The sequence below is a fragment of the Ornithorhynchus anatinus genome, chromosome X5 (assembly GCF_004115215.2).
Source record: "Ornithorhynchus anatinus isolate Pmale09 chromosome X5, mOrnAna1.pri.v4, whole genome shotgun sequence".
NCBI lineage: Eukaryota > Metazoa > Chordata > Mammalia > Monotremata > Ornithorhynchidae > Ornithorhynchus > Ornithorhynchus anatinus.
Window position 1 is genome coordinate 7734257 of NC_041753.1, and position 27063 is coordinate 7761319.

The 27063-nt window shown below is 62.0% G+C and overlaps 1 protein-coding gene across 1 annotated transcript in view; it reads left to right on the top strand.

Annotated features, from left to right (window-relative positions):
- TNXB (tenascin XB) overlaps positions 1–27063 on the top strand; it is a 49220-nt gene that overhangs the window by 13134 nt on the left and 9023 nt on the right. The window contains 19 exon segments of the mRNA XM_039910820.1: positions 3897–4247; positions 4969–5256; positions 5951–6241; positions 6545–6844; positions 8814–9116; positions 9999–10328; positions 13529–13846; positions 15425–15703; positions 16334–16684; positions 17023–17349; positions 17733–18059; positions 18508–18810; positions 19243–19569; positions 20001–20327; positions 21510–21797; positions 23097–23423; positions 24250–24543; positions 24935–25246; positions 26098–26400. Of these exon segments, the coding sequence (XP_039766754.1) occupies positions 3897–4247; positions 4969–5256; positions 5951–6241; positions 6545–6844; positions 8814–9116; positions 9999–10328; positions 13529–13846; positions 15425–15703; positions 16334–16684; positions 17023–17349; positions 17733–18059; positions 18508–18810; positions 19243–19569; positions 20001–20327; positions 21510–21797; positions 23097–23423; positions 24250–24543; positions 24935–25246; positions 26098–26400 (5946 nt within the window).

A 27063-nucleotide genomic window follows, 5' to 3' on the forward strand; every position in this document is an offset into this window, starting at 1 on the left:
GACTCTCCTCAGAGACATCTCAGCGTCCCGGAGCCCCGGGCACCCGAGGCCGGGGCCTGAGCCGTCCCGAGAGAGGCCCCGCTGGCCCACAGGGGGCGACTGAGATTGGGGTCTGGATTCAGAGCGGGCCCGGGGTTGGGGCTCAGGGGTCAGGGGCAGCTTTAAGTCGGGGGGGCAAGTGCGGGCCAGGGGCCGATGAGAGGAGGGTCACGGCTGCCCTCTCACCACCTCCGTTCTCAAGTCTCTTTCAGGCTCCCGGACTTTTCCCTCCTTCCGTCCCCACCTCGAGCAGGCCGGAGCCCTCCAAGTCTCCGTACCCGGCGAAGCCCTCGCTCGGCCCGCATCCCGGTTCTCCCGTCCTCCCCGTCCCCAGCCCCGCTCTCCCCCTCTTCCTTCCTCCGGCTTTAGGGACCCAGTGGCCGTTCAGTCTTCTTTCCAGGGGGGGCCCGCCGGCCGTCGGGAAGGGGCCGTGTGTTTGTGTGTGTGTGTGTGTGTGTGTTGCAGTGACAGTGGGGAACACTGACTCTCCTTTATCTCCTTTACCCTTGCAGGTGGGCCGGGGGCCGGGGCAGCAGGGCGTCGGGGGGGCCGGGGAGGCATAAAAGGGTTTTTGAGGAGGGGGGCTGGACCTGGTGCCCGATCCTCCCTGACCCCCGCCTCCTTCCTCTCCCTCCCCCCCCCCACCCCGCCTTATTTTGCCCCCAGCAGCACCGTCCCACAACTTCTGGGAGTCTCGTCCCCGCGTCCCGCCCCCACCCCCTCGGCCCCGGCCCCGCCCCACCCCGGTCCCGGGCCCAGCGCGGCCTCGGGAGGAGCAGGGGCGCCCGCGGGGCCGCCCGAAGGAAGAGATGCCGCCGCCTCGGAGGGGGTCCCGGCCCACCCCGCCCCCGTTCCGGGGCCTGGACCACCTGGCCGCCGAGCTGGGCCGCTTCCGGGACTCGGTGCAGGAGCTGGAGCGCTACCTCCGGGGCCGCGGCTACCCGCTGCCCGGCAACCAGACCTACGGCTCCGTGGCCCGCTCCATCCACACCTACCTGCAGCGCCGTGCGCCGGGGGCCCCGGCCCCCCGGCCCGCCGCCCCCACCGAGGCCCCGCCCGGCAGCTGGACCCAGTACTCGGCCCGGAGCATCTACGGCCCGTCCCCCGAAGGTGTCGACTGGGTGGAGGGGCTGGGCCGCCCCCGCCACCCCAAGCCCGAGGTGTTGGGCCAGTCGGAGGACGGGGCCCTGCTCATCTCCCTGGACGGACTGCGGGGCCAGTTCGAGCAGGTGGTGCTGCGTTGGAGGCCGCTGGCCCCCGGCACGGGGGGCGGGCCCGGCGGGGAGGGGCCCGGCGCGGGGGGGGCCCGGCGGGGAGCTGGAGGTGCCGGGGGCGGCCCGCGCGGCCCTCCTGCCCGGCCTGGCGCCGGGCACCACCTATCACGTGGAGGTCCACGGGGTCCGGGACGGGCAGGCCTCCAAGTCTTACGCCTTCATCACCACCACAGGTAGCGTGGGGTGGGGGGCGGGGGGAGCGGTTGCATGGGGGCGGCGGGGGGCAGGGTGAGCAGCCGGCCCGGCCTGGCTCCCGGTGTCCCCGAAATAACGAGGCCTCGTCGGCTCCGCTCACGTCTCCCTGACGCTTCTCCCTCCCCCCAAACCCCCTCCCCGCCCCCCCCCCCCCCCCCGGTCCGGCCCCTGTCCCCTCCCCGCCTCTCAGGGAGCTGGCTCCGTCCCGGGCCCGCCGGGGGTGGGCAGGAGAAGGGGAGGGGCGCGGGCCCCGGCCTCGGGAGCCGACGGGCCGAGGCGGGACCCGGCCCCGGGGCCCGGGCACCAAGGAGGGCGTGGATGGAGAGAAAGTGAGGCTCCTCGGCCCCCTCGCCCCGGGCAGGTGGCGTTGGCCTAGTGGCAGAGGCAAGCGGGCGTGAACGTGCAGGCCGAAAGGGCGCCAAGCAGAGGGCCTCGTGGGGACTGAGGGCCAGAGGGCCTAAGACTGACCAGTCACCCAGCCCATCCAGCTCCCGCCCCCACCCCCGCCCCCATCTCCACCCAGGGCGGCCAAACTTTGACCCGCGGGGGCCCCTCACGGAACCCCCAGCCTGCCTGGGCCCTCCCGGGCCCAGAAACCCAAGGGAGACACCGAAGAAGTTCCATTATCTCCTGGCCCCGGGGCCCCCCGTCTCTTCGGACCCCCGGGCCCACAGGCCGGCGAGAGGAGTCGGGGACGGGGGGGGCTGGGTCTGACAGCCCTTCAGTCTCTATCTGAGGGCAGGCGTCCCGGTGGTCAACGTCACCTCAGCAGCAGCAGGAATTGAGGTTCTGGTCCTGGCTGTGTTACCTTGGGCAAGTCATTTCCCTTCTCTATTCCTGCTTCCTCATCTGTAAAATGGGAACACAATACCTGTTCTCCCTCCCCCTTAGATGGAGAAGTCTGCCCCATGCCTCTCAGGGACTGTGTCCTCTCTGGTTATCTTCTAGCTACCCCAGCAGCACCTTAGCACAGTGCTTGGCACGGGGTGAGTGCTAAGTGCTGTCATTATTATTATTATTATTATTGTGTTTATTTATTATTATTATGAAGCGCTTACTCGTGTGTCAGGCACCGGTAGAGAAACATATTGATCATGTCAGGCATCCGGTCTAAGTAGGAGGGAGAACAGGCATTGAATCCCCATTTTACAGATGAGGGAACTGAGGTACTGAGAAGTAAAGCGACTTGCCCAAGGTCACGTAGCAGGCAAGTGACGGAGCCAGGATTAGAGCCCGGGCCTGGGCTCTTTCCGTTAGGCCACCCTGCTTCTCTTCTCATAATCGTCACCATTTGAACCCAGCACAGCAGTGACAGAAACTGCCCCGAAGGAGCCTACGGTCCAGCGGGGGGGGGGGGAGATGGGCGGACTCAAACGAAAGACCCGGGAGGAGATGCCAGCGATTGAGATGCGAGCGGGCCATTGAACCAGAACACAGGGAGAGAGAGGGAGAGTCAGTCAGTCAATCAGCCGTATCTATTGAGCGCTTACCGTGTGTGCAGAGCACCGTACCGAGCACTGGGGAGAGTACAATACAACAATACGATAGGCGCATTCCCAGCCCACAAGGGGTTTACATTCTAGAGACGAGCTTACGGTCTAGGTGGACAGACAGACACCCAGGAGGCCTGCCCGGGGAGGTCAAATCTCACCGACCGGGCCGGCCCCCGGCCATGGGGAGCTTTGAAACCCCTATGAGAAAGTGAGCCGGGAGAATATTGAGACCGCCGGGGAGGACCGGGGAGTCACTGAAGCAGTCAGGGGTCTCTCGCCCTTCCCAAACTTGACTGGATTTCACTGGGGCCTATGCTCCGCTCGCCTCTCTCTCCCGCAGGATCCAGGAGCTGCCCAGGGCCGTCGGGAGAGGACTCGTGGCAGCTATGGGGTGGGGGGTGGGGGGGGTGGGGGAGACTTTCTCTCTCCGCAGGGTCCCCAAACACAGATCGGCCCCCCCCGAGGGACCTGGATGGAGCTGACTCCCTGTCCCCCTCCGCTCTCTGGCTGCCCCCGACCCTCCCGATCTGTCTCCGGCCCTCTCCCTGCTAACCCCACCGTCTTCCCCTCCTCTCTTCCAGGCTTCTCACCGCAGCACTAATGGAAGTCGGGATTCTCCCCCCAAGAGGGGGCCGCGGGGAGGGGCGGGAAGGCTGGGGAGGGGGCATCTCTCGGGGTGGGCTGGGCTCCGGGTGGTGGGGTTCCGTTCTAGGGCGGCCCGAGATTGCGCCCAGAGGCTGGTGGTGGTGGGGTGATGGGTCTCCGAGTTCTTTTCCAGGAGCGGAGGCCGGATGGAGAGGGGCTCCGGGGCAAAGGGGAGGCGGGGGATAGGGAGGCTCCTGGGCTTAACCCCCATCTCTCTCTGTCACCCCCATCCTTCCCCCGCCCCCACCAGGCTTCTCCAGTGCCACGGACCAGCCCCCGCCCCCGGGGCTGCCCCCCCCGCCCACCACGCAGGGGGTGGCGAACACCCCGGTGGAGCGCTGGGGGCTGCTGGGGGAGCTGAACGTGACGGACGCGGGGGCCGGCCTACTGCGGGTCACCTGGGTGGCCCGGCCGGAGACCTTCGACCGCTTCTTGCTGCAGCAGTGGGTGGCGGGGGTGCCCGGGCCCCGCGAGGAGACGGTGCCCGGCCAGGTCCGCGAGGCCCTCCTGCCCGCCCCCGGCACCGACTACGAGCTGCACCTGTCCGGGGTGTCTCCCGAGGGCCGGAGCACCGCCCCGCTCGTCTACCGGAACCGCACAGGTGAGGCGGACCGGATGACACGGGGAACCCCCCCGGGCCCGGGAACGGGGCCGACCCACACGGGGGCCGCCAGACCCGCCAGTGGGGCCGGCTGACGTGGGGACCGCCGGGCCCGGGAGCGGGGCCGGCTGAAATGGGGACCACCAGACCCAGGAGCGCGGCCGGGCGACACGGGGACTACGGGTAGCCCGCGATCGGGCCTGGCCATCCAGCCCCGGAGCCGGGCCACGGCCTCGGAGAGTGGGAGGGGACCCCTCCGCGAATGCTCCAGGCCTGGGGGAGGAAACGAAGACCCCCGGGTGCGGGCCCTGGAGGCGGAGGCCAGGAGGCGGGGGGGTGGGTGAGCTGAGGTTTCCAAAGAGCTGGCCAGTGAGGAGCCATTGCCCCGAGGGGAGGGAGAGGGAACCCGGTTCTCCGGCCTCACCCATGCCAGCTTCTTGTCCCTTGGGGACAAGGGGAGAGGGGAGAGGAAAAGAGGAGGGGAGATGAGGAGACAGAAAGGCATTTGAAAGGAGTAGGTGGAAACTGCTGGAGAGAGGTGAGGGGGCGGTGTTGAAACTGCCAGGAATATCCCGGGGGGAATTAAAACTCTCACAAGAGAACCCAGGGCCCTCCAACATATTGAAAGGCCTCTACTCGGAGATGGGGTCCCTCGGAGGTGGGAGGCCTGGGGCGGGGGGGGGGGGTGACGGCTGTTACCACGACCCCCTCCCTCCCGCAGCTCCGGCAAGGGGAGAAACCCCTAAGACCCCCCGCCTCGGGGAGCTGCGGGTGTCGGACGTGACCCCGGACTCGCTGCGCCTCTCCTGGACGGTCCCCGAGGGCCGCTTCGACTCCTTCCTGGTCCAGTACAAGGACGCCAAGGGGAGGCCCCAGGCGGTGCCCGTGGAGGGGCCCGAGCGCTCGGTCACCGTCTCCCCGCTGGACCCCGCCCGCAAGTACAAGTTCAACCTCTTCGGCCTCCTGGGCAAGAAGCGCGTCGGCCCCATCTCCGCCGAAGCCAAGACCGGTGAGCGACCCCCGGCCGGCAGCCCCTCCTTCCGGCCCCGGACTCCAGGCCCCACCGGACTCCAGCTCAGAGGGGGGAGAGGGGGATGGAGGAGACAGCGATAAGTTGGGGGGCAAGAGAGGAGCAGCATGGGCAAGTGGAAAAAGCCCGAGCTTGGGAGTCAGAGGACCTGGGTTCTGATCCCAGCTTTGCCACTTGTCTGCTGGATGGCCTCCGATAAGACTCTTAACTCCCCTGTCCCTCAGTTACCTGGTCTGTGAAATGGGGATTAAATTATCCTCTCTCCGTGTGAGCCCCCTGTGGGACAGTAGACCGGTGCATGACGCGTAGTAAGTGCTACCAAATACCATAAAAGAGAGAGAAAGAGAAAGAAAAAACCCACCCAGTAGCCCCACACAGAGGGAGGTGTCAGAATGGGGTGATGTCATAGTCAGTGTGGCATTTATTAAGCTCTCACTGCGTGCCGAGCCCTGTGCTAAACACCGTCGAATCAGACAGGGACCCTGTCTCACACAGCGATCCCGGCCTAAGAGGGAGGGAGAGCGGCTATTTTATCCCCGTTTAAGAGACGGGGAAACAGAAGCATAGAGAAGTGAAGTGACTCCATCGCCATTTTCTGTAGCGGTGAGCAGATAAAGCTTCCCGTCCCGTGGGCCCCTGTTCCATCTCCTCTGTCCATCTTGCCCTCCCTCAGCTGCCCAGAAGGATCCTGGCCCGGGGGCCCTGGGCCGCCTCGGGGAGCTGCGGGTGTCGGACCCGACCCCGGACTCGCTGCGCCTCTCCTGGACGGTCCCCGAGGGCCGCTTCGACTCCTTCCTGGTCCAGTACAAGGACGCCAAGGGGCGGCCCCAGGCGGTGCCCGTGGAGGGGCCCGAGCGCTCGGTCACCGTCTCCCCGCTGGACCCCGCCCGCAAGTACAAGTTCAACCTCTTCGGGTTCCTGGGCAAGAAGCGCGTCGGCCCCATCTCCGCCGACGGAACCACGGGTGAGTGGCGGCCCCGTTCTCCTCCCCTGCCCTGGATCCTCGTGCCTCCTTTTCCCTTCCTCAAAACTCCCTTCTCCTGAGCCCCTTTCCCCTTTCTGACCATTCCCCATTTCCTCCCCTCCTCTTCCTCCTTTTCCTCCTCCTCCCTTTCCTCGGGGAAGACCCTCATCCCTCACTCTCGCCTGACCTCGACCTGTCCCCCCTCTATGATCCGGGGGACTCAGATCAGGCCGACTAGCCCCCCAACCTGTCCGGGAGCCTTCACCCTCCAGACCCCCGTCTCTTCCCATCTCTCCGCCCCAGCCCCCCGAGGCGAAGCGACCCCAACCCTCCGGGCCCCGGAGCCCCGCCTGGGTGAGCTGCGGGTGTCGGACCCGACCCCGGACTCGCTGCGCCTCTCCTGGACGGTCCCCGAGGGCCGCTTCGACTCCTTCCTCGTTCAGTACAAGGACGCCAAGGGGCGGCCCCGGGCGGTGCCCGTGGAGGGGCCCGAGCGCTCGGTCACCGTCTCCCCGCTGGACCCCGCCCGCAAGTACAAGTTCAACCTCTTCGGGCTCCTGGGCAAGAAGCGCGTCGGCCCCATCTCCGCCGACGGCACCACCGGTGAGTGGCGGCCCCCTCCTCCTCCCCTGCCCTGTCTCCTCGTGTATCCTTTCTCCTTCCTCAAAACCCACTTGGACCCCCTCTCCTCCTCCTTTCCTCCTCCTCCTCCTCCTCTCCCTTTGCTCAAGCGTACAGAGCAGGGTCGTGCCACCAGGAGTCCTGTCTACTTCCGAGACGCCCCCACCTTCGCCTTCTCCCCTTGAGCACGTCTTCCTCCTCTCGGCTCTGGGGGAATAGGAGAGTCCCGTGACCAAGCTTTCTCCACTCGTGGGCCTTGACGTTCCCCATTTCTCCTCTGTGAAAGGTCCCCAGGAGTGGTGACTGGGGGCGGAAGGGGGAGTGAATAATAATGACGGTATTCGTTAAGCGCCGACTCTTTGTCCGTCACCGTTTTAGGGAAGTTAGCCTGCCCCCTCGGTTCTAAGTAGTGGAGTAATAAGGAATAGTAATAGTCGTTCAGCTCTGTTGTGTTCTCCCAAGACGTTCAGTACAGTGCTCTGCACACCCCAAGTACTCGATAAATAGTATGGATTAATTTTCCTGTTAGCCAACTCCCTAGCCCCTCTTTTAGATTGTGAGTCCACTGAGGGGCGAGTCTTACTTTTCCTTTAAGGTAGTCTTCCCCAACACTCGGCTCAGGGATGCGCATGTAAAGGGCTCTTAATAATGTTGGTATTTGTTAAGCGCTCACTATGTGCCGAGCACTGTTCTAAGCGCTGGGGGAGATACAGGGTGATCGGGTCGTCCCACGGGAGGCTCACAGTCTTCATCCCCATTTTACAGATGCGGTAAGATACCGTTGAGTGAATAAATGAAGGGAGAGGAGAGCCTCCCCCCCCCGGCCCTTTAGCCTTAGCTCCCTCCATCAGGGTTTCAAGGATCAGTGAGTCAACCACATATCAGTCTATGAGTAGTATGTATTAATCTTATGTATTAAGCTCTTACTCTGTGCCGAGCACTCCACTAAGCACTTGGGAAAGTACAGTACAACGGAGTCGGGAGACACGTCCGCTGCCCACAAGTTTTGGGGTATTTTTAACAATATTTGTTAAGCGTTTACTGTATTCCCGACACTATACCGATCGCTGGGGGAGATACAAGCTAATCAGTCCATTTTCCATTTGGGACTTCACAGTCTTCCCCATTTTACAGATGAAGTAACTGAGGCACAGAGAAGCAAAGTGACTTGCGCAAGGTCACCCTGTAGACAAGTGGCGGAGTCCGGATTAGAACCCAGTTCTTTCTAATTCCCAGGCCCGAGCTCTATCCATTAGGCCGTGCAGCTTGCCGCCCCCACCCCCCCCCCCCGACCCCCTCAGGGGTTTTTGCTTTTCAGCTGACTGCCCCCAACCAGACTGGATAATCTGTGGACAGGGAACACGCCAGCCAACTCTGTGGTATTGTCCCTCTCCTAAGCGCTCAGTGCAGTGCTCCGCTACTAGTAAGCACTCAGTAAATAGCATTGAATGAAATAGTGAATATTTCTCTTGCCCTCCTAAGCGCCTTCCTCCTTCTCCTAACTTCCCCATCTCCGTCAACAACCCCGCCGTCGTCCCCCGAATCTTGGCACCCCTCCGAGACTCTACCCCATCTTTTGGCTCTCAGGCGAAGTCAACCCCAAAATCCTACTATCTCCTCCAGTGCTGCGTTTCCCCGATCCACCCCTTCCACTTCATCCCACCAGCCTGGCCCCAGTTCTCGTCGTAGCCCGGTTAAAAACACCGATCTCCTCCCTGGCCTCCTTCCCTCCAGTCTGAGAAGCAGCGTGACCTAGCTTGCCAAGAGAGTTGGCAGACACGATCCCTTCCCTCTGGTTGGGGAAGCGGACACCAAAATCCTTCACTGGGAGAGGAAGCAGCAGTCGATCAATGAATCATTCAGCGGTATCGATGAGAGAAGGGTACACGAGGAAAGATTGAATACACGAAGGCGTTTACTGTCTCTCTATCTCTGTCTCTCTCTCCCCCAGCCCCTCAAGAGGAAGAGACCCCAGCCACACAGGCCCCGGAACCTCCCCGCCTCGGTGAGCTGTCGGTGTCGGATGAGACCGCGGACTCCCTGCGCCTCTCCTGGACGGTCCCCGAGGGCCACTTCGACGCTTTCGTCATCCAATATAAAGACTCGAATGGGCGGCCCCAGACGGTGCGGGTCGGGGGAGACCAGACCGAGGTCTCCGTCTCCGGCCTGGAGCCCGACAGGAAGTACAAGATGAACGTCTATGGGCTCCACGGCCAAGAGCGCGTGGGCCCCGTCTCTGTCGTCGGAGAGACAGGTGAGAGAGGGGAGCGGGGAGCTTGGAGCCAGATACGATCGGCTGGGCCCCGGTCCCCACCCTGCACCCTGCGTCCGGCCTCCCCTGCCCCGGGCCCTTGGTCCTCAGATTCTTTACATGTTGTTGTGGGTATTCCTTACGCACTTACTTTGCGTCCAGCACTGTTCTAAGTGCTGGGGTAGATATGAGATAATCAGGTCGGCACAGTCCCTGTCCCTCGTGAGGCTGACAATCTCAGAGAGGGGGGAGCAGGTGTTTTAGCCCCATTTTACAGATGAGGAAACTGAGGGCCAGGAGGTTAAGTGACTTAGGCTCAGCGGGCTAGTGGCGGAGTCAGGATTAGAACTCGGGTTTTCAGCCTCCCAGCCCGAGCTGTTTCCACCAGGCCACACTGCTTCCCGACTCCACAAGTGAGTGGCTGGGCCAGGAATTGAAGGCGGATCCAAGAGCTCAGGGGAGGGAGCTGGAAGAAGGTTATCAATCGATCATGTTTATTGAGCACTTCCTGTGCGGGGAACACTGTACTAAGCGCTTGGAACAGTACAGTATAACAGAGTGGTAGACACATTCTCTGCCCACAGGGAGCTTACAGTCTAGAGGGGGAGACAGGCACTAATTATAAGTAAATTATGGATATGAACATAAATGCCGTGGGGGTTAGGGACGGGTGAATAAAGGGAGCAAATGCAAGTGGAAGTGATTAGAGTTGTAAATCCATTTAATGACCTGGAATTCTGAACGGGCCCAACCGCACGGGGGTCCGATTTAATGGGGTGAAACCCATCCGATTCCCGACACCGCCGTTAACTAAATCTCCCCCATCCCGAGTCCGCCTGCCCTTGCGTCTGGCTCACCCTCTCTCCCCACCTCTGTCTACCTCAGCCCCCAGAGATGAGGAACTACTGACTTCCGAGCCTCCCACGGAGCCCCCCTCCGAGCCCCGTCTGGGGGAGCTGTCGGTGACGGACGAGACCCCAGACTCCCTGAGCCTCTCCTGGACGGTCCCCGAGGGCCGCTTCGACTCCTTCGTGGTCATGTATCAGGACGCGGACGGGCGGCCCCAGACGGTGCGGGTCGGGGGCGACCAGACCGAGGTCACCGTCTCCGGCCTGGAGCCCGACAGGAAGTACAAGCTGAACCTCTTCGGCCTCCAAGGCAAACAACGCGTGGGCCCCGTCTCCGTCGTCACCTCAACGGCCCCCCTCCCGGCGGGTGAGACACCCCGGGTCCCCCAGAATGCCGCCTCACTGATCCGTCAGTTCCCCGCTCCGGGCCTCCGCTCCTAGCCAGGGCTCCTCAGTCTAAGTAGGAGGGAGAACAGCTATTGAATCCCCATTACATAGTTGAGGAAACTGAGGCCCAGAGAAATGAAGTGACCCGCCCAAGGTCACACAGTGGACAAGTGGCGGAGCCGGGCTCCCACATCCGGGCTCTTTCCCTATGTCACGCTGCTTCCCGACTCCTTTAGCGTCTCTGTCTTTTCCTGTCGACTCCACCGGATGCCCTCCCTGCCCACTTCCTAGGTGGCCCTGCACCGTCTGCCTTGATCCCACCACCTCCTGGATCCCTCCCTCCGCTCCTCTAATAATAGTCATTGATCATCGTGGTATTTATTGAGCGCTTACTAGGTGCCAAGCACAGCCCCAAGTGCTGGGGGAGATCCAAGTTGGTCAGGGCAGACACAGCCCCTGTCCCACAGGGGTCTCGCAGTCTAAGGGAGAGGGAGAACAGATATTGAGTCCCCGCTTTGCAGATGGGGAAACTGAGCTTCAGAGAAGGGAAGGGACGGGCCCAGTGTCACACAGTTGTTGGCAAGTGGCAGAGCCAGGATGAGAAGCCAGGTCCTCTGACTCCCAGCTCTTCCCGCTAGGCCACGCTGCTTCTCGCCACCCGCCCTGACTGCAAGTCTCCCCGATCTGGATGTCCTGTGGGTTTCCCTCCAGCCCTTTGCCCCCAGCCCTTCCCCATTCCCAGAGGGGGCAGAAACCCCGTCAACCCAGGGTCCCCAAACTCTCCTCACCCCTTTCCCCACGTCCCTCCCCCTTCTCTCCCCAGGCCCCACGCCAGGCACCGGGCACTGAGCCCAGCTGCCGCTGCCTCCCAACTCCTCCCCTTCCTCTCCCCGACAGCCAAGTCCCCGGGTCAGCCCCTGGTCACCTCCTGTCTGGGCTACTGTTGCCTCTCCTTCCCTGGCCCTCCCCTCAACTGCCATCTGGCCAAGTCCAGTGGCCAAAATCGGAAGGCGTCCGTGAAATCTCCTTCCCCAGGGCTCTCCCGAAGTAAGGCGGGGTGACTGGGCCTCCTCCCCTGCCTCCACAGCCTGCCATCCCTGCTGGATGTGGACCCCCCCCAAAACCCAGAGGCAGAGGGGAGGGGGGAAGTGCATCTAGGAAGGCTCCCCACTCCCACCCCTCCACATATAAGCTGCCCGCAGCCCCGGAGGCCCTGACCCTCCAGCCCTCCCCGCTTTGCTGCCCCCAGAGCGGCGGGGCGGCCAGACAGGAAACCGTAGACCGAGTCTCTGGGGCCAGAGTTTGGGGATCAGTTGGTGGCGGGTGAGGGGGTCCAAATGGACCCCAGGCCGTCCCCAGACTGAGGATTCTGGGGGCCAGTCAGCCCTAGGCTCTTCCTCTTTGTCCCCGCCTCTCCCCCGAACCAGGACGGGGGTCGAGCTGTCCCGGTGCCCAATTCTTGGATTCTCGGGGCCCGAGCGATCCAGACCCGTGGGGCCCACTGGGCCGGCCAGAGCCCTCGGTAGAGCCAAGGCCCGGCCGCCTCCCACTCCAGACCCGGGGTTCGGGCACAGCGCACGCTTTCCCTTTCCCACCTCATCCCAGGGGAGGTGACGGTGATGATGATGATGATGATGATGATGATGATGATGATGATTTTTGTTAAGCGTTTACTCTCTATCAAGCACTGTTCCAAGTACTTGGATACAGTGCAAGCACTTAGTACAGTGCTCTGCACATAGTAAGCGCTCAATAAATACCATTGAATTGAATGAATGCAAGTTAATCGGGTTCTCCGTTCAGTCGTTCATTCGATGGTACTTATTGAGCGCTTACTGTGTACAGAGCACTGTTCTAAGCTCTTGGGAGGATACAGCAATAAACAGTGACAATTCCTGCCCATATCAAGCTCACAGTCTAGAGGGCCGGACACAGTCCCTGTCCCACGTGGGGCTCACGGTGTGAGGAGGGAGAAAGGGTATTGAATTCCCATTTTACAGTTGGGGAAACTGAGGCGTAGGGCACCGAAGTGACTTGCCCGAGGTCACACAACAAGCGGTGGGCAGAGCCGCGAGGGAGACCTGAGAACCCAGGTCATCCGGCTGCCGGGCCCGGGGCTCCGTCCACTAGGCTGTGCTGCTTCTTATGGGAGAGGGGAGCCCATTTTGCTTTCCACGGCCACCCCCGCCCCAGCCCTTTCCCACGAGCCCTGGATCGCCCCGATTTAAACCCGCCTGGTTGAGACGCACCGTAGCCCCCCGCCTCCCATCCCTCCTGGCCGAAGCCCGGCGGGGAAGATCAGACCCGCCCTCCCGGGCTGGGGAACGCGCCCACCACCCCCTGACCCTTTTCTCCGAAGACCCTTGTTATCCGAAGCGCCCTCTCTTACCAGCTGTTCCTTTAGGGGACCCCTCCCCAACCCCCCCATCCCGCCAACCCCTACGGAGCCCCTCCCCTGCAGGAGGAGTTGAAAGGAGGGGGGGGCTTCTCATCCCCTCAGCATCACGAAAGGCCGCCCCCTCCCCAACCAGGACCTTCATAATAATAATAACGTCGGTGTTTGTTAAGCGCTTGCTATGTGCCGAGCACTGTACTGAGCGCTGGGGGAGACACAAGGTTATCAGGTTGTCCCACGTGGGGCTCACAGTCTTCATCCCCATTTTACAGGAGGGGTAACTGAGGCACCGAGAAGTTAAGGGACCTGCCCAAAGTCACACAGCTGACAAGTGGCGGATCGGGGATTAGAACCCATGACCTCTGACCCCTAAGCCCGGGCTCTTTCCCCTGAGCCCCGCTGCTGTCACTAGAGCTCAGCTTTTCTGTCACCTTTTCATCAGAGATAAGAAATCAGAGGGAGGGAGGTGGAGGGGAGGTGCAGTCTCTGCAGCTTTGGGGTAATAATAATAACTGTGGTGTTTGTTAAGCACTTACTGTGTGCCAGGCACTGTAGTAAGCGCTGGGGTGGATACAAACAAATCAGGTTAGAAACAGTCCCTGTCCCACATAGGGCTCATAGTCTCAATCCCCATTTTACAGATGAGGTAACTGAGGTACAGAGAAGTGAAGTCTCATGCCCAAGGAGTTTGCGGTTCTGGCTTCCTGAGAGAATCAACTCCTTTCTCCCTCTCTCCCTCTCTTTCTGCATCTCTCTCTCTCTCTCTCTTTCTTGCTCTCTCCCAGGGCCCAGCTCAGAGGAAGAAGAAGAAGCCACAGTGGCAGCCACTGAGGCCCCAGAGCCCCCCCGGCTCGGGGAGCTGTCGGTGTCGGAAGCGACCCCGGACTCCCTGCGCCTGTCCTGGACGGTGCCCCGGGGCCACTTCGACTCCTTCGTGGCCCAGTACAAAGACCGGGACGGGCGGCCCCGGGCCACGCCGGTAGGGGGTGACCAGAGGGAGGTCACCCTCTCTGGCCTCGAACCCAACAGGAAGTACAAATTCCTCCTCTTCGGACTGCACGGGGGGAAGCGCCACGGCCCCATCACCGCCGATGCCAAGACCCGTAAGTGGAACCCTCCCCGTCAGCCCCGGCCGCCGTCCCGTCTCCGCCCTTCACCTCCGCTTTTCTGCGAGGGGTGGCCCCGACTGGATCCCAGTGGGGGCCGTGGAGGCACGGACGGGCCCAGGTTTCAAAAGAGGAGCGGGGGATGACAGGTAAAGGAGCTCGGGACCGGCCATCAGGATGCCCAGACTTGGTCCTCATTTCCTCATCTGTGCATCCGGGACCTCAGTTTCCTCCACGTTGGGGTTGGGGGGTGGGCCCCTCCCTCTCTTAGACTGAAAGGTGGGAACTGAAACAATCCATCAGTGGTATTTATTGAGCGCTTCCCGTGTGCCCAACACCGTACAGTGGAGTTGGTAGCCACAGTCCCTGCCCTCAGGAGTTTATAGTCTCTTGTGTACCGAGCACTGCACTGAGCACTTGGGAGAGTACAGAATAATAGAGGCGGTAGTCACAGTTCCCACCCACCAAGAGCTGACAGTCTGAGGGAGCCTAACAGACTAACAGAAGGGAAATTTAATTCAGCCCCGGAGCGCCCTCCCGTCCTCTCCTCGCTGAGAAGCAGCTTGGCCGTGTAACCCCGTCCCCCGCCCCACCCGCCCAGTCCCATCCTGCCTTCCGGGTCTTTCTGGGCCTCCTGCCGCTTCGGTCCCTCCCTGGCTTCTCTCCAGCTTCCCCCTGCCTGACCCCGGCCCCTCAAGGAGCTCGGAAACTGCAACTAATCTGCTCCAGGGCTGCCCAGCCCAGCTCGCTCCCAGCGTCCCACCGTGGGGAGGCGGGGATGGTGGGAGGTGGGGTCCAGTCAGACCCTGCCTCCCCTCCCAACGGGACTCTAACAGAAGTCTGATCGACAGTTCCAACGGCGGCCTCGGGCCTCAGCCCACCCCAGCCCACCTAGCCGGGGCACCCGGATCCCAGGGTACGACTGGAAGCCAAAGGCAGGGAGAAGAGGCCGGGCTGGCTTTGAGATGGAATCCAGAGTCTTGCCCCTGCCCACCTCCTCAAGGGGAGCTGCCCCTCCCTTCCCCGTGCCTTAAGTACCCTGGGGGATGGGAGCAGGGTTCTTCGACGACCAGAAGAGAGTGGCCCCGGATAAACGGAAAGGCTGGGGCAAGCCGGGGCGGGGGGGCGGGGAGTGGTATGGGGTCCAGAGGGGAGGGGGCTGTCACCCCCTCCTCCACCCAGACATGGGAATTCCCCCTTGGTTTGCCCGGACACGAAGTGCCGGTGATGGGGAGGGCACCATTTTGGACAAAGACTCACCCAAAGCTCAGGCTGCTTCCACCCCACCCCACGCAGACAGGACCCAGGCCCGGGAGTCAGAGGCCCTGGGTTCTAATCCCACCTCCGCCGCTTACCTGCTGTGTGGCCTCGAGCAAGTCGCCTAACTTCTTCTATGCCTCAGTTCCCTCATCTGCAAAATGGGGATTCTAAACCCGTGCTCCCTCCTATTTAGACTGTGAGCCCCATGTGGGACATGATTATCTTCTATCTACCCCAGCGCTTAGTACACCGCTTGGCACGTAGTAAGTGCTTAACAAATACCACTATTATTATCTGCACTACCCGCAACTGCAGCCCGAGTTGAGGAGAAGCCAGCGGCCCTAGGTGAGCTCTGGGTGTCGGACCCCACCCCGGACTCGCTGCGCCTCTCCTGGACGGTCCCCGAGGGCCGCTTCGACTCCTTCCTGATCCAGTACAAGGACGCCAAGGGGCGGCCCCAGGCGGTGCCCGTGGAGGGGCCCGAACGCTCGGTCACCGTCTCCCCGCTGGACCCCGCCCGCAAGTACAAGTTCAACCTCTTCGGGCTCCTGGGCAAGAAGCGCGTGGGCCCCATCTCCGCCGACGGAATGACCGGTGAGTGGCGGCCCCGTCCCGCTCCCCATCGCCTCCTGCTGCAGCGGTAGACCTCCCGGACCAGGTAGTTTTCAGCCCGTGTGTCCCCTGCGCAGGCCCGCTACAGCGCTGGGCCCCGACTGGCCTGGCATTTCCCTTCTAAGCACCCGGTCTTTCCGTGCCTCAGTGTCTGCTCCGAGACCAGCTGCTCGGAAGCGAGGCCTGTGTTCGGAAGGCCCCGGGAAAGGAACGCAACTGCCCTGGATCCAGGGCGGTGGGGAGGGATGGCGGAGGAGTCGGTCATCCGGTCAATTCTATTTATTGGGCACTTAGCGTATGCAGACCACAGTAACTAAGCCCTCGGGAGAGTACGATATAACAATATAGCAGACGCATTCCCTGCCCACAACGAGCTTCAGGCAAACCCCGGAGAAACCCTCCAGGTGGGGGCGGACTCCGCCTCAGCGCGTCCCATCCGGTTAATGCCCGGGCCGCCGTGTGCGTCTCGGTGCCTGGTTTCCGCGAGGACTGTCGGGGGCTGCCCCGCCGCCCTCCCCTCGGAGGGAGCGGGGTTCCGGAGCCAAATCCGGAGGGCCCGGCTAGCGTCGGCCCTCCCTTGCCTCGGATCCCAGCTGATCTCCTCGCCCTCAGCCCCGGCGGCCGAGACGGAGGAGGAGGGAGTGACTCCGCCGAGGACCCCGGGGCCCGTGGCCACCGCCCCTCCGGCCCCTGCTCCCAGGCCCCGCCTGGGGGATGAGCTGAGAGTATCAGACGAGACCCCGGACTCCCTGCGCCTCTCCTGGACGGTCCCCGAGGGCCGCTTCGACTCCTTCCTGGTCCAGTACCAGGATGGGGATGGGGGGCTCCAGGAGGTGCCGGTTGGGGGCGACCAGACCGAGGTGACCATCTCTGACCTGGAGCCCAAAACGGCGTACACGTTCCTGCTCCGCGGGCTGTCCGGGGAGGAGTTGGTCGACTCCATCTCTGCTCTGGGCGAGACGGGTGAGTGGGAGCCGTCCCTCCTCCTTCCTCCCTCCTCCCCCGTCCCCCAGAGGTTTCTCCTGAAGATCCCAGGCCCCGCCCTTGGATCTCCTCTCTTTCTCTGCTACCCAGGCAGCCCTCTGTATCAGCTTTCTCCCTCCCAGTCCCCCTCCATCTTTTCAGTCTCTTGGAGTTCTCCTCCGAGCTTCTTCTCTGCCCCCGATGGACACGCTTAACTAACTAGGAGGGAACTGGGGCACAGAGAAGTCAAAGTGACCGGCCCAGGATCACACAGCAGGCAAATGGCAGAGCCCGGATTAGAATCGAGGCCTCCTGACCCTTGTCCTGTATCCCCCCAGGCCACCTTCCTTCGACTCCGACCTCTATGGTCCGGGCCCCCACCGAAGCACCGGTGCCCCCCGCGGAGCCCCGCCTGGGGCCACTGGTGGTGGTGGACGAGACCCCGGACTCCTTGCGCCTCTCCTGGACGGTCCCCGAGGGCCGCTTCGACTCCTTCGTCATCCAGTACAAGAATGGGGACGGGCGGCCCCAGGCGGTGCGGGTCACGGGTGACCGGACCGAGGTCACCGTCTCCGGCCTGGAGCCCGAACACAAATACAAGCTGAACCTCTACGGCCTCCGTGGCAGACAGCGTGTGGGCCCGGCCTCCGTGGTTGGAGTGACAGGTGAGCGGGTGGAGTAGCGTCTGTTTCCCTTCCTGTCTGGCCCTGACCTAAGCGCCTCCGTCTGGGTCACCCCCACACCAGAGCCAGGCCTTGGGTCTTTAGGATCCCGGTGGGCCCCGGGGCTCCGCTGGCCAGAGAGTCGTCCCTGGAACTCAGAGCGGACCTGAGTGCGAGGAAAGGCTGGAAGGGGATGGTGGGGTTCGGGCCTGTTGTCGGTCCCTTTGACAGCTCTCAGGGGAAGTGCTGAGCACGTTTAGGATGTCAAGCTGTGTCAGGCAGGAACCACCACCGATTCCCAACTCCCCGATTAACAAAATCCCCATCCCAAATCCCCGTGGCCCTGTATCTGGCTCACACTCTCTCCCTGGCTCCGTCTACCTCAGCCCCCGGAGACGAGGAAATGCTGACCTCCGAGCCCCCCACAGAGCCCCTCACGGAGCCTCCTTCGAAGCCCCACCTAGGGGAGCCTTGGGTGACGGACGTGACCCCGGACTCCCTGCGCCTCTCCTGGACGGTCCCCGAGGGCCGCTTCGACTCCTTCCTGGTCCAGTACAAGGACGCGGACGGGCGGCCCCAGGCGGTGCGGGTCGGGGGAGACCAGACCGAGGTCACCGTCTCCGGCCTGGAGCCCGAACATAAATATAAGCTGAACCTCTACGGTCTCCATGGGAAACAGCGAGTGGGCCCCATCCCCGTGGTTGGGGTGACAGGTGAGAGAGGGGAGGGAGGGAGGAGACAGTAAGCTTTCCCTTACTGTCCGGCCCTCGCCTAAGCACCTCTTTCTGGGTCACTTCCACACCAAAGCCAGGCCTTTGGCCTTCAGGCTCTCGGCGGGCCCTGGGGTTCAGGTGGCCAAAGAGTTGACACTGGAGCCGAGAGCGGAGCTGAGCACGAGAAAGGGCTAGAAGGGGGTGGTGGGGTTCCCTGGGGCCGGTTCTGTCCTGACCCGTTATCAGTCCCTTTAAACTGCTCTCGGTGGAATTCTGAGCCTCCTCAGGACATCAGATTATTGCAGGCAGGACTTCCCCCGGGAGTCCGAGTTGTAAGGGCTAAAACTCATCTGACTCCTGACGCCCTGATTAACGAAATCTCCCCCGTCCCTAGTCCTCGTGCCCCTGCATCTGGCTCACCCTCTTTCCCCACCTCCCTCTACTTCAGCCCCCAGAGATGAGGAACCGCCGACGCCCGAGCCCACCGCAGAACCCCGCCTGGGGGAGCCGTCGGTGACGGACGTGACCCCGGACTCCCTGCGCCTCTCCTGGACGGTCCCCGAGGGTCGCTTCGACTCCTTCCTGGTCCAGTACAAGGACGCGGACGGGCGGCCCCAGGCGGTGCGGGTCGGGGGAGACCAGACCGAGGTCACCGTCTCCGGCCTGGAGCCCGACCGCAAGTACAAGCTGAACCTCTACGGCCTCCGTGGCAGACAGCGAGTGGGCCCCATGTCGGTGGTTGGGGTGACAGGTGAGCGAGGGGACCGGTGTCCATTTCCCTTCCTGTCCAGCCCTGACCTACGTGCCTCTGTCTGGGCCTCTCCCACCCGAGAGCCAGACCTTGGGCCTTCAGGCCCCCGGTGGGCCTCGGGGCTCAGCCGGCCGGAGAGTTGATGCCGGCGCTCGGAGAGGAGTTGAGTGTGAGGAAGGGCTGGAAGGGAGTGGTGGGCTTCAGGGGGGTTTGATCCTTTCTGTTGTCGGTCCCTTTAACTGCTCTCAGTAGAAGTTCTGAGCGTGCTCAGCGTGTCAAACTGTGTCAGGGAGGACTCCCCCTGGAAGTCTGATTTTAAGGGCTAAAAGTCGTCTGGATTACCAACTCCCCGATTAGGGAAATGTCCCTCATCCCATATCCGCCTGGCCCTGCCTCTGTCTCACTCTTTCTCTCCGCCTCGGTCTACCTCAGCCCCCGGAGATGAGGGACTGCTGACCTCCGAGCCCACTACAGAGCCTCCTACCGAACCCCCCTCCGAGCCCCGCCTAGGGGAGCCGTCGGTGACGGACGTGACCCCGGACTCCCTGAGCCTCTCCTGGACGGTCCCCGAGGGCCGCTTCGACTCCTTCCTGGTCCAGTACAAGGACGCGGACGGGCGGCCCCAGGCGGTGCGGGTCGGGGGAGACCAGACCGAGGTCACCGTCTCCGGCCTGGAGCCCGACCGCAAGTACAAGCTGAACCTCTACGGCCTCCGTGGCAGACAGCGAGTGGGCCCCATGTCGGTGGTTGGGGTGACAGGTGAGCGAGGGGACCGGTGTCCATTTCCCTTCCTGTCCAGCCCTGACCTACGTGCCTCTGTCTGGCCTCTCCCACCCGAGAGCCAGACCTTGGGCCTTCAGGCCCCCGGTGGGCCTCGGGGCTCAGCCGGCCGGAGAGTTGATGCCGGCGCTCGGAGAGGAGTTGAGTGTGAGGAAGGGCTGGAAGGGAGTGGTGGGCTTCAGGGGGGTTTGATCCTTTTTGTTGTCGGTCCCTTTAACTGCTCTCAGTAGAAGTTCTGAGCGTGCTCAGCGTGTCAAACTGTGTCAGGGAGGACTCCCCCTGGAAGTCTGATTTTAAGGGCTAAAAGTCGTCTGGATTACCAACTCCCCGATTAGGGAAATGTCCCTCATCCCAAATCCGCCTGGCCCTGCCTCTGTCTCACTCTTTCTCTCCGCCTCGGTCTACCTCAGCCCCCGGAGATGAGGGACTGCTGACCTCCGAGCCCACTACAGAGCCTCCTACCGAACCCCCCTCCGAGCCCCGCCTAGGGGAGCTGTCGGTGACGGACGTGACCCCGGACTCCCTGAGCCTCTCCTGGACGGTCCACGAGGGCCCCTTCGACTCCTTTGTGGTCCAGTATGAGGACACGGACCGGCAGCCCCGGACGGTGCGGGTCAGGGGAGACCAGACCGAGCTCACCGTCTCCGGCCTGGAGCCCGACAGGAAGTACACGATGAACCTCTATGGCCTCCACGGCCCAGAGCGCGTGGGTCCCGTCTCCGTCGTCGGAGAGACAGGTGAGAGAGGGGCGCGGGGAGCTCGGGGCCAGATACGGTTGTCGGGCCCCGGTCTTCGCCCTGCGATCCTGCGTCCGACCTCCCCTCTGGTCATCGGTCTCCTCACAACCACCCGAACGGGCTCATTACTGCTCCATCTCGCCGTGCTGTCACCGAACCACCCAAGGTGTCCCTCCTGAGCATTCTCAGTGGGTCAGAACTTGCGGCTCATGCCCCGTTCCAACCCTTGACTCTTGTCTTCTCGTCTTCCAAACCCCCTGACCGTTAGAAGGCCTCCCAATCAGTCAATCGCATATATTGAGCGTTTACCGTGGGCAGGATACCGTACTAAACCCCTGGGAGACACAACAATATAACAGCACATTCCCTGCCCACGACGAGGGAGGCAGACATTAATATAAAGAAATAAATCGTGGATATGTACGTAAGCGCCGTGGGGTCGGGAGGGGGCCGTGAATAAAGGGAATAAGTCAGGGTGACCCAGAAGGGAGTGGGAGAAGGGGAAATGAGGGCTTGGTCAGGGAAGACCTCTTGGAGGAGATGGGCCTTCGGTGAGGTTTTGAAGCGGGGAAGAGTAACTGTCTGTAAGATGTGAAAACCCATTTCAAAACTCGGCTTTGTTCCGGAAAGCCAACCCAGGCCCACTGCGGCCAAGTGGTCACGTTTCAACACGACACTCGCTGCACTTTCTCCCGCCCATCCCATCGTCTTTGTGCTCCTCAGTTTCTCTCACATCAGGTCCCCGCTTCTCCCCCGCCTCTGCCTCCCTTTGTCTGCCCATCTGCACGTGCGTGGGTCTCTCTGGGGCAGCACAAAGGCGCTCTGCTAGCCCTCAGTGGCCCCGGGGGCCACCTCTGCCAATCGGAGAAGCAGCGGAAAGAGCCCGGGCCCGGGATTCAGAGGACCCGGGTCCTCATCCCTGCTCCGCCGCTTGACTGCTGTGTGACCTTGGGCAAGTCACTTGACTTCTCTGCGCCTCAGTTGCCTCGACTGTAAAATCGGGGTTATGAGTGTGGGACACGGTCTGTGTCCAACGTGGTGATCTTGTCACATAGTAAGCGCTTAACAAAATTCCATTAAAACCAACAAATGAAAAGCAAAAAAAGGGCCAGCAGATCACTTTGCCTCTGCAGTGGCCACTGACCGACCCCACCCTCCCCCACTTCTCTTCCCCCATCTCAGCTCCACAGGAAGAGATTCCCTCCCCGGCGCCCCGCCTGGGACAGCTCTTGGTCTCGGACAAGACGCCAGACTCCCTGAGCCTCTCCTGGACGGTCCCAGAAGGCCGGTTTGACTCCTTCGTCATCCAGTATAAGGGGAGGGACGGACGGCCCCAGGCGGTCCCCGTGGCCGGCGACCGGACCGAGGTCACCGTCTCCGGCCTGGAGCCCAGCAAGAAGTATAAGATGAATCTCTTCGGGTTCCTGGGTAAACAACGCGTGGGCCCTGTGTCCGCGGTCGGAGTGACGGGTAAGTAGAGGGCCCCGCTCCGGTTTCCGACCCCCACGGCCCTTGCTTCTCGCCTTCCCCTGATTGTGCTCTGGGTCCTAGAAGTGATTATGGTAGAACCAAACACTAAGCACTGTGCTAAGCACAGGAAGATGCAAGATCATCGGCCTGGACACAGTCCCTGTCCCATCCGGGGCTCTCTAGACAGAAAGCTCTTTGTGGGCGGGGAATGTGCCTGTTTTTATTATATCATACTCTCCCAAGTGTTTAGTACAGGGCTCTGCTCACAGTAAGTGCTCAGTAAATTAGATTGACTCACCGACTCTCAGTCTAACAGGTAGGGAGAGCAAGAGTCGTATTCCCACGTTACTGAAGAAGATGGGCCAGAAGATGGGTCACTTAGCAGGCCGGGGCAGAGTTGGGGGGAGTGGGGTGGGGGGCTGGGGAGGAAGAGGGGGAGGGCAGGGTGGAACCCAGGTCTCCTGACTCCCAGTCTGTCCCACCGAGCTGTGAGTTTGCGCGGGGGGGCGGTTTTCAGGGAGGACTTTCCGGATGCTGGAGGCCCCAGGTAGTGTTGGGCCGGGGTGGGCATTTCCTAGTTTGTGTTCCCCAGAGCTGCTGTGCACGGCGTCTTACCCACGACACTAGCCTTTGCCCTACTCATTCCATTGGAGGGACTGAGAAGCAGCAGGGCCTTAGGGAAAGAGCAAGGGCCTGCGAGTCGGAAGACGCGATTTCTCATCCCGACTCCGCAGTGTGTCTGCCCTGTGACCTTGGGCAAGTCACTTTGCTTCTCTGTGCCCACCTCAACTGTAAAATGGGGATTCGATGGCCGTTCTCCCTCGTACTTAGACCGTGAGCCTCGTGTGGTTCAGGGACTGTCCAGGGTGATTAACCCGTAACTACCCGAGCGCCTAAAATAGTGCCTGGCACATAGTAAGCACTTAACAAATACCATAAATGTTATTATTATCCCACTGGGAACTGTCAGTCGTCCCGGACGTGTGACGGACCCTGTACAAGAGCAACCCCCCGCACAGGACCCCCGTCCAAGTCTAAGAGAGAGGACGCCCCCTCCCCCGGCCCCCATCTCATGTCCCACGGCCTCGTTACGGCCTCCTCATCTGCTCCTGGCAACAGAAGGGCCTTCGAAATGGCACTCCTTTCAGGACTACAGTTCCGTTGGCAAGAATCGAAGGCTCTCCCCAAAACGTCTCGCTCTCTTGACCCAAATATATTCAGCGATGGGGCAGGGGTCCCTCAGCCAGGCTCATCTTCTGTTTTGTGTGTGTGTGTGTCTCGCTCTCCTCTCCCGACAAGAAGAAGAAGAAGAGACTCAAACATCCCCAGCCCCAGCCCCCTACGAAGCCCCAGAGCCCCCTACGAAGCCCCGCCTGGGGGAGGTGTCGGTGACGGACGAGACCCCGGACTCGCTGCGCCTCTCCTGGACGGTCCCCGAGGGCCGCTTCGACTCCTTCCTGGTCCAGTACAAGGACCGGGACGGGCGACCTCAGGCGGTGCCCGTCGGGGGAGACCAGACCGAGGTCACCGTCTCCGGCCTGGAGCCCGACCGCAAGTACAAGATGAACCTCTACGGCCTCCACGACAAACAGCGCGTGGGCCCCGTCTCCGTCGTCGGAGAGACCGGTGAGCGAGGGGCGTGGGATTAGACTCAGTTTTCCTCCCGGCAGTGCCGATCCTGGGTCTTTGTTTACTCCCCCGATAGCTTCTCTGGACACATTTCACTCTAGACTGACAAGGCACGGGTCTACCACCTCTGTTGTATTGTCCCCTCCCGAGCTCTTAGTACAGCGCTGTGCACGCAGTAAGCGCTCGGTCAATACGACTGACTGATTTGTTTCCCCCAAGAGCCGTAAACCCTACCAGACATCTGACAGTCGCGAGTGGGCCAGAGAGGTGGTCGGGTTCATGCTGGGTCTTTGGCTATTTTTTTGCCTGATATTCCCAGGCTATATTTCTTCAGTCAGTGCTTACTATGTGCCAGGCACTGTACTAGGCACTGAGGCAGATCCAAGATAACCAGGCCGGACACAATCCCTGCCCCATGACACTCACAGTCTAAGCGGGAGGGAGAAGGGATATTAAATCCCCAGGCAATCAAGCCATCTTAAGAGCCCGGGTCTGGGAGTCAGAAGGCCCTGGGTTCTAATTCCAGCTTCTCCACTCGTCTGTTGTGTGACCCTGGGCAAGTCACTTCACTCGTGTGGGCCTCAGTTCCCTCATCTGTAAAATGGGGATTGAGACTGTGAGCCCTTACGTGGGATAGGGACTGTGTCCAATCCGATTTGCTTATAGTACAGTGCCGGGCACACGGTAAGCGCTTAACAAATACCGCAACTATTAGTATTATTATTATCTCTGGGCCTCAGTTACCTCTCCTGTAAAATTGGGATTATGAGTGTGAGCCCCATGTGGGACATGGACTGTGTCCAACCTGATGTCTCTGTTCCAGCCCCACTTCAGAAAGTGCCCGCACCCCCAGCGAAACCCCGCCTGGGGGAGGTGTCGGTGACGGACGAGACCCCGGACTCGCTGCGCCTCTCCTGGACGGTCCCCGAGGGCCGCTTCGACTCCTTCCTGGTCCGGTACCGCGACGCGGACGGGCGGCCCCAGACGGTGCCCGTCGGAAGCGACCAGACCGAGGTCACCGTCTCCGGCCTGGAGCCCGACCAGACGTATGAGATGCACTTCTACGGTCTCCATGGCGACGAGCGCGTGGGCCCCGTCTCCGTGGTAGGAGTGACGGGTGAGTGGCGAGGGCAGAGCCCCCGGGGTCGGCGCTCAGAGCCGGTCCGGTCCCCGTGCCTGGTCCACAGGTGGGTCCCAACCCACCGCGAAGGAGAACGGCCCCTTCCCGATCTCCAGGAGGCCGAGAAGGGAGCCCTGTGGGCACTGGTGGGCACTGGTCCGCACCAGAGCTGGGCCCCGATGAGGATCTGGGAGGTAAAGCCAGCCGGCAACACCGACGTTCCCGCCGGGAATTCCGAGCACGTTCGGGTGATCGGAGCGTGCTCGGTCAAGCCGCCACAGAAGTCAGATTTCGGGGCTCCGCTATCGTTCGTCTGATGGCCGGCTCCGCTTCCGGCCCAGAGCCCTCGAGGGCCCCTCTTCTAGCCCACCCTCTCTTCCTGCCCCAGCCCCGCAAGAACGGAAGACCCCGACCACGGAGGCCCCGGAGCCCCCCGCGAAACCCCGCCTGGGGGAGCCGTCGGTGACGGACGTGACCCCGGACTCGCTGCGCCTCTCCTGGACGGTCCCCGAGGGCCGCTTCGACTCCTTCCTGGTCCAGTACAAGGACGCGGACGGGCGGCCCCAGGCGGTGCGGGTCGGGGGCGACCAGACCGAGGTCACCGTCTCCGGCCTGGAGCCCGATCGGAAGTACAAGATGAACCTGTTCGGGTTGCGTGGGAAACAGCGCGTGGGACCAGCCTCCGTAGTGGGTGTGACAGGTCAGTGCCGGGAGCAGAGCCCCGGAAGTGGAGCTCGGGATCTGATTTGATTTACCTTCCTCTTTGCCCTACACCTGTCCCCAGACTCTGGGCTGCGGGTCCTACCGGCTGCCGGGGCCACCATTCCTCACTGTTGCTCCACGCCGCGCTCCATGCCTTCCCTGACCCTGCCTGCTTCCTTCCCCTGCATCTCTCTTTGTCTCACTGTCTGCCTCCCTGTTTCTCCCTTTCTATCTCTCTGATTCTCTCCATTTCTATCCCTCTTATCTGTCCGTGTCTCTCGTTGACTCATTCTTTTGCCTCCCCATCTCTGTTTCTGCCTTTTGCTCTGTCTCACTGTGTCTCCCTCTCTCTCTCTCTCTCTGTCGCTCTGATTCCCTTTGCCTCCCCATCTCTCTCTGAGTCTCTCTCTGCCTCCCTTTGACTCTGTTTTTCTCTCGGCGGCTCTCTGGCTCTCTCCGTCTCTGACTTTCATTTTGCCTCCCACTGCCTCGGTTTCTCTCTCACTGTCTCTCCCTCTGCCTCTGTCTTTGTAGCTCTGATTCTCTTTTTGCTTCCCTCTCTCTTTCTCTATTTCTCTGACTCTCTCTTTGCCTCCACTCGGCCTGTTTCTTTCTTTGCCTCCCTCTGTCTCTATTCTTCTCTCTCTGCCTCCCTCTGTCTCCGTTTCTCTCTATTTGCCTCCCTCTGTCTCTCTTTTTCCTCTCTCTGTCTCTGCCTCAATCAGTCATATTTATTGAGTGCTTACTCTGTGCAGGTGACTGTACTAAACGCTGGGGAGAGTGCAACACAACAATATCAGGGACACATTCCCTGCCTCCAGCAAGCTTACGGTCTGTCTCTCTCCCCAGCCCCTCAAGAGGAGGAGACTCCGACCACCATCAGGGTCCCAGAGCCCCGCCTGGGGGAGCTGTCGGTGACGGACGAGACCCCGGACTCGCTGCGCCTCTCCTGGACGGTCCCCGAGGGCCGCTTCGACTCCTTCCTGGTCCAGTACAAGGACCGGGACGGGCGACCCCAGGCGGTGCCCGTCGGGGGAGACCGGACCGAGGTCACCGTCTCCGGCCTGGACCCCAACAGGAAGTACAAGTTCCTCCTGTTTGGACTCTCCGGTGGGAAACGCCGAGGCCCCGTCGCGGCAGACGCCAAGACCCGTGAGTGAGAGCCCCCCAGGTCTCTGATCTGTCCCGCCTCCCCCCCCCCCCGCCCTCCCTCCTCCCACCTGCAGGAATCCAGAGCTCCCAGCCCCAACAGCCTCCAAACCCTGGCATTCCTAGACCGCCCCCCCCAACCTTCCTTCCAACCAATCCACTCACAGTATTGACTGAGCATCTGCTGGGTGCAGAGCACTGTACTGAGCACTTGGGAGAGTCCACTAGAGTCAGAAGACGTGATCCCTGTCCTCAGAGAGCTTCCAACTGAACGACTGGTCCATTCTCATTTTCCCCCTTCATTTTCCATCCACTGCTCTCTTCCTCTCCTCTGTCCCCATGGAGTTAATCGATCGTAGCTATTGACATTTACTGTGTGCAGAGCACTGTGCTAAACAGTTGGGAGAAACCAATATAACAGAGTTGACAGACACATTCCCTGCCCACAAGGAGCTCCCAGTCTGGTGTCCGTAATGCGATCCCTGCATCCTCCCAATTCTAGGGGGGAGACCCCCACCGAATCACACCCTTCCCATGACTCCAGCATTTTCAGAATGCACCTCCTCCCCGGCCCTCTCCGGGAGGTCCCCCCCTCCCAAACCAACGTGAGGCTCAGCCTCCGTCCTTCCTCCCAGCTTCCCTCCTTCCTCTCAGCCTCCCTCATTC